Below are 7,019 nucleotides of genomic sequence, written 5' to 3'. Positions count from 1 at the left end.
TAATTCTATCTCCTTTTTTATTTCAGTTCTATTAATTTTAGTACTTCAACTTAAACCACTGGTACATGATTTACATAGATTGGTGAATTAAACTTATTTCAGCTAGTTGCCAAGGCAACATTTCTGACTTTTAAAATTATCTAATATATCTTATTTCTGCTTTATTTCAACTAATAAAACCATTTTTTACATTTAGTTTTAATTAAAAACAACAGCATTACATAGTCGAAATTAAGTCGAGCTAAATTTGTTTCTCATGATTTCAAAGATAAGGATTATTCTTAAATGCTTCCAATTATTTTGCAAAATGTATTACAGCTAACAAGTGTCCAGCATGCAAGTGAACTCCAACTGTTTTATAAACATACCAGGATGCACCTCAAAGTTTTCTAAAATCAACCCAGAGTGAATAGTTTTGTTTTTTTAACATTCCCTACATAATTCCCATACTTTCGTTTATTGCATTGTTCTGATGCTTTTCCCATTATTTTAAAATGTGGAAAATTATAAAGAGTATCTTTGTCTCTATCAAAAACAAAAGACACCACACATTTAAACTGAAATCCATAAAAACAATTTATTGTTTCATTTTACATCTTACAAAACAAACTCATGGGCTCACAGCACATTAGGTTGCACAGTTCATACCATTTTACAAAGATGTAGAAAAAGATGAAAAAGTGGTGGCTAGTATCATAAAAAGGCCAAGGCACTGTCAACGAAAGAATCAAAAATAAAAAGAAACTGTATCCAAACCACCAAAAGAGAAAGAAACAAGTATATAAAAAAAGAACAACTGCATGTAAAGCTAGGATTGTGGGTCTGACCTTAGTTAAAATACAGTACTAAGAAGACTTTGCTGAGGGGAAGAGCTCAACTGATCTGTCTGTAAGTCTGAGATAAGTCTGTGCCCATGAACTATGCCTTTAAACACCGAATGTTTGCACCAGCTCAAGCAAAACCAACTGCTTTTCGCAAAGTCCCCTTATGTGGAACGAATCTTCAAGTGTTTTGATAGTCAGGCAGGACCCCCCCCACTATTCAAAAAGGAAAATATTTGGTTCTGTAAAAAACAAAGTCGTCATGGCTCAGAGTTTAATGCATTTCAGAGTCACTAGTATCATCCATCCCTGACGTAAGAGGGGCTCGGCGCTCACGCAAACTAAGACACGCCCACATACTGCAGCCAGAGTGCCGATTGGTTGGCTGCACTGCTCAAACGCTGCTGCAAACACTTTATGAATGCTTAAGAGGCTAAAATTGTACCTTCAAGTATAATCAACTTCATTGACATTGGTAGCCCCTGCTGTGATGTACTGGTTGAGACTGTGAACAAAGAAGAGGAGGAAAGAGGACATTCAAATATCAGCAGAATACAGCCTGAGCCCATTCCTACTCTTTCAGATGACAGACGTACACTCAAAAAAAAGAAAAAAAAAAAAGAGACAGATATTGTAACAATTCAACATTTATAAGCTATTATAAATTTTTATTAAATGCAACTGTGACTGTCATTACGCAAAACTTTGGACCAAAAAAACCTAAACAAAAACAATATGACTTCTCAGAATTCCTGCATTCAATGTTTAATAAATTAAATCAAATACCAATACAGTCTTTTATATAACCTAGATACCCATAACTAAGAATAAATAGCTAAAATTAAGCCTAAACCTGAACTCTTGCGCATCAATCTCTCATTTTTCAGTGCAAATATTTAGAAGTTGTAGATGAGAAAGGGCACAGGCTCAGGAGTAACAAGAGTGGCTCGAGACATCTGAATCATGCTTGACTATCACTCTTTCCTCCTCTTCTCTATCTCTTTCAGTGAGTTGATATAATTTTCAACTCTCTTATTTGTCTTTCTCTGTATATCTCTACTTCAAATCCCTTTCTGCTCCCCCCTCATCTTTCCATTCTCTTTGCTGGTCTGTTTCACCCTCTGTTCACTGTCTCAACTCTCTCTTCTCTCACTCTCCACCATCTTATCAGTCCTCGTTCTCACATCTTGCGGATCACCACTACTGTGGTGAGAACTCCTGCCAGGAAAACCCCGATAGTTTGCCATGTGGGGGTCCCAAAATAGGAGCGGATTCCCTCCTGAAGGAGAAAAAAGGGGATGTTTAAGATGGCAAGTGTGGAAGAGTTTTTAATACAGAGCAAATTACATACTTTATATACTTTAAAAATCATTGACAGATAAGAGTGATCCTATGATAATAATATTAATAAAGCTTTTAAGAGAAGGGGAAAAAAATGTTTAAAACACACCAAGTTCTTAAAAATGTAATTCTTTAAATCATTTTTAATAATAATAATAATAATAATTTTTACAAATATCATGTATTATTAATTCTGTTACATTTCTAATTTTCTATGCTGACATAATCAAAGCCATATGGGTTTGGTAAATAATATTAACCAATAATTTCATAGTCAATTAAACCAAATCCAAAAAAATTACACTACCATTCAAAAGTTTGGGGTCGATACAATTTTTAAAACATTTTTGAAAGAAGTCTCTTATTCTCACCAAGGCTGCATTTATTTGATCAAAACTACAGTAAAAACAGTCATATTTTGAAATAATTGATTTCTATTTGAATGTATTTTAAAGTGTAATTTATTCCTGTGATGCAAGAATTTTCAGCATCATTACTCCAGCCTTCAGTGTGACACATGATCCTTCAGAAATCATTCTAATATGATGATTTGTCTTGATGCTCAAGAAACATTTCTTATTATTATCAATGTAGGTAACAGTTGTGCTGCATAATATTTTTGTGGAGTACTGCCTGAATATTGAGCTTCACATTACGGAAGTTAAATATTCGTGTTGTTTTATGTCTTTTGTTTATCGTGGTAAAGGTCATTGTGACCTGTGCGGAAAAATCACATCGACATTGACATTTCACATTTCTTTGATTTTAAGGAACTGACTGAGTCACAAAGTCCCTGCCACGGCTTACCCATCCACCCTGTTCCCTGATCCAGTTGATAACATGTTCCTGAATGTAGGACATAGTCCAGCTAATGATGGTTCTAATGATTTCAGGAATCTTGGTTGAAATAGCCTAGGAGTATAAAAATAAGAAAGATGAATATTTAAAATATTAAAACAATCTATTTCAATACGAGACTGAGCTTGCGAAGGTCTTTACCTTGATGACAAGCCGGCACGCAAAGTAGAAAAGAGCCACCACCCTGCCCCAGTTGAACTTCCCATCAGAGAAGATCTCGCGGGCCACTCGCATGAAGACGTCTTGAGTCGGTTGAAGAGCAGAGTCATTTAACATCCTAAAGCAAAACCACAGTGAAGACGTATGGATGAGTTGCAGCACAGTGCCATCCAGTGGGCATTTCCGAGCACAGCAGGAGATCGCCCACAAGCTAACTTACCTTTGCAGCTGCATATTTCCATCCAGCTCATCTCCGATCTGCTGCAAACACTGAGCAAGGCGTTTATGGCTGGGGTCACACAGCTCAACACCACCCAACTGACTCCGGGTTACTTCAGCATCACCATCTCCATGGCGACTAACCCGCTCGTAGACAAAGCTGGAAGACAGGGGCGAGATGACCGAGGTAATGAACAAAAACAAAGAAAGTGGGAAATGAGAAGTGGAGAGAAGATGATACTCACTTATTGAGAAGTGCAGAACCCAAAGCAAGTATCTGGTCATTGCCAATGCCTTCAAATGACAGGGAATAATAATGATTAAAAACAATACGATTGAAAAGACACTTACAGTAAACAAGGAGCAAAAAAAAAAAAAAGTACTTTTGTTCAGCATAGAAAACGGCAGTAAAAAAAAAAAACACTCATGTGAACAGACAAGGATCTGACAGTGGAATTGTCCCATAATGTTTGTTACGTGACTCAGCAATGAATAATTCTGCACACATTTGGTTTCAGTTTCCTGGTGAGTAAAGCTGATGTAAAGAAACTAATATGCATGAGTGGTCCTGTGGAGAAAGATGAACTTAACCTATATCCCTCAGGCACATATCATAAATAACTAATTTTGACTACTAGTTTACATGTTTGAATATTCAAATAAAACTAAGGACTTTAAAATAACTCAGAACTAGATTGCTGACCTTAAACCTTCACATGACAACCACAATAAAACAGGCCATTTCATAACTAACTAGACAGTATTTGATAACTAGAAATTATGTCTAAGTAAGCAGGTTGGAAACAAAACCCATTTCTGGTCATATATCAAATATGTAACCCTCCTTTTGTGTTTGGGTCATTTTGACCCATGATACACTGCTTGAAACACTGGTTAAAATACTTATTTCTTTTTGACGTTTTGTGACCGTTTCCTCATTTGGGGTCATGAAAATCTAGATGTGTTTTGGAATGGATGTACAAATTTGTGTCTATGATGGTGTTAAAGGGTTAGTTCACCCAAAAATGAAAATTCTGCCATTTATTACGTTCCAAACCTGTTAGACTTTCATTCATCTTCAGAACACAAATTAAGATATTTTTGATGAAGTCTGATAGGTTTCTGTCCCTCCATAGAGATCCAACGTAACTACCACTTCAAGGTCCAGAAAGGAAGGAAAGAAACCATTAAAGTACTCCATGTGACTCCAGTGGCTTAAACTCAATTTTATGAAGTGACGTGAGTGCTTTGTTTGTGCAAAAAACAAAATTTACCACTTTATTTACAAAATAATATTATCCAAAGCGTGTTCACGCAACAATGACAGCTCTCAGATGAACACAAAATGCATGTGTCATGAAGCTCCTGTGAACAGTGTTTTGCAGATCAATATTTTTGTATGCAAAGTGGTAAATTATGTTTTCTGGCACAAACAAAGCACTCACGTCACTTCATAAAACGGAGTTTAAGCCACTGGAGTCACATGGAGTACTTTAATGATGTCATTCCTTCCTTTCTGGACCTTGGGAGTGGTAGTTGTGTTGGATCTCTATTGAGCGACAGAAACCTCTCAGACTTCATCAAAAAGATCTTAATTTGTGTTCCGAAGATGAACAAAGGTCTTACGGATGTAGAACGACACGAGTTTGAGTAATTAATGACAGAATTTTCATTTTTGTGTGAACTAACCCTTTAAAAAAGGTCAAACTGACCCCCATTAGTTTCCATGCAATTCACTAAATTTCTAAATTCCCGTCTTGGCAATTCTTCATGTACACACAGCCAGTTATGTCTCAAGTGAACATAATCAGTTTGGGTAAAGAAATCATGATGGAGATCTATTTTATTCACACAGCAGGAGCGTTTTAAAAGTATAGTTCACCCGAAAATGACAATTCTATCATCATGTCCAAGATGAGAGGTTATGCAGAACGACAGCCTCGGTGACCATTCACGTTCATTACATGAAACAAAAAGCAATAAAACTGAGGCTGTTACAGTGCCTTACATCTATTTTTGTGCTCCACAAAAGAAAGACAGTAATACATGTTTGAAACAGCATACAATTAAGAGTCAAAGATGACGTCATTTTCATTTTTTAGGTGAACTGTTCCTTTTAATCGACAGCAACTCGACTCGAAACCTGAATATGACCAGCTATCGCTGTGACGAGTGTTTACTGCCCCCTCCTAAGGATCATACGATGATGTCACCTCTTCCAGAAATCAACAACATCTCAGTATCGGGCATGTGAGCACAGCGAACACACGCGCACACAGGCTGTGTCTCAAAACGCAGCGCGCTGCCTATCTAGACAGCAGGCATCATCTGCGCGTTCTAAACAAAAGTTCGGAACGCTCCAGTGATGCTCGTGTATTCGTTCGTAACGCGGATGATACTCAGATACGCGGTCTGGCTATCATGCGGACTTTAAAACACTGCAAAAGACGACTGCGGGTCGTTTGTTTGTTTGTTTATTCAGTTCGAGTCATTGTTGTCAATTAGCAGCTCAGAGCAGGGATGGTCCGGTGATCGGTATGTGTACAGACATGTTTCAGACAGACAGCGGTGTTGTGACAGTGAACGGCACTGAGCAAACTCACAGTTTACCTTAAAAATGAAGTCTAATCTACATTAAAACGCAAGTCTAGATGCTCGGTTGGGTATCTGAGATACGAAGCGAAAAAGTGGCAAAAATCATAATCTGAACATAAAGCGGCACTTACCCGTATCGCCTCCACCCGACGGCGCTGCCATATTAGCATTAAAATAAGGCTTCCGCAGCCTGCTGGCGTGACGTCAATCAGTGATCCAGAGGAGGAAGTCACGAAGGACAAGAGTCCGATGCTGCACGCTTCAAATACAAGGGTTTAGAGGAAACATTTTTGACCCGTTATAAAAATATCACTGATTTACATTACAAGCTTTCAGAATTTCATTGTACCTTTTGGCCATATAAATGACAACATCTGCATTTTTTGTTCATTTCTTTAAAAAATTGAGGTGTTTTTCCTCCTCGAGTGTGAGATCAAATTCTCCACGTGAGCCATAAAAATATGAAGTATCAAATGCGATACACAACATAAATGCAAATATATATATATATATATACACACACAAATAATTGTTCCCTTGTTAACGTTACTCATAACATTGTGGGATCTGTGGTTCAGATGTATGACAGTTAACGTTAGTTGTTGGTGTTAATTTACTAGTCATTCCGTAGGCCTAACGTTAACTTACTAACGTTAGTAATAATTTCACCACTTAATTTAATCGATTTATACTCACTATGATATATGACTGTCATTGCAGTTTGTCTTTCTTTTTCCTACTCCATCTGTGTAGATTCACATAGAAAATTATATTTGATGTTCCTGGCGGCAGTTTTTATTTACTGTATTTAAATAATGCTCAATTACGTTCGTTACGTTATTTGAACCTAATGTGTTTTGATTGAACGCACACCAGATAAACACGATGGACAAACGAATTCAATACCTTCTCAACAATGAATTCAGACGGTAACATCAAACACTTGAGGAACACAATGTCATTAAAACGATTTTAAATGTAAAGAGTTAAATAATATATCTCGAATAAAAGACCAGTTTGAATTCA

The 7,019-nt window shown here is 36.9% G+C and overlaps 1 protein-coding gene across 3 annotated transcripts; it reads right to left on the bottom strand.

Moving 5' to 3' along the window:
* Positions 1-560: 560 nt before the first annotated feature.
* Positions 561-7,010, bottom strand: LOC137017735 (apoptosis regulator BAX-like). 3 transcript variants are annotated; one of them, XM_067382290.1, is made up of 9 exons: positions 6,900-7,010; positions 6,690-6,738; positions 6,125-6,252; positions 3,644-3,692; positions 3,400-3,558; positions 3,162-3,297; positions 2,970-3,074; positions 2,006-2,100; positions 561-1,326 (listed from the first exon to the last, which is right to left on the bottom strand). In XM_067382290.1, the coding sequence occupies exons 3-9, from the start codon at positions 6,153-6,155 to the stop codon at positions 1,269-1,271; spliced, it is 633 nt and encodes a 210-aa protein (XP_067238391.1). In that variant the 5' UTR covers positions 6,156-6,252; positions 6,690-6,738; positions 6,900-7,010; the 3' UTR covers positions 561-1,268. The 3 variants fall into 3 exon arrangements, with proteins under 3 accessions (XP_067238391.1, XP_067238393.1, XP_067238392.1); XM_067382292.1 differs by having other exon boundaries at positions 561-2,100; positions 6,900-7,003; XM_067382291.1 differs by lacking the exons at positions 6,125-6,252; positions 6,690-6,738; positions 6,900-7,010 and adding an exon at positions 5,281-6,109.
* Positions 7,011-7,019: the final 9 nt, after the last annotated feature.

This window comes from Chanodichthys erythropterus, chromosome 3 (genome assembly GCF_024489055.1).
Source record: "Chanodichthys erythropterus isolate Z2021 chromosome 3, ASM2448905v1, whole genome shotgun sequence".
Classification (NCBI taxonomy): domain Eukaryota; kingdom Metazoa; phylum Chordata; class Actinopteri; order Cypriniformes; family Xenocyprididae; genus Chanodichthys; species Chanodichthys erythropterus.
The sequence above is the reverse complement of the archived record's forward strand: the minus strand, read 5'-3'. Positions and strand labels throughout refer to the sequence as shown.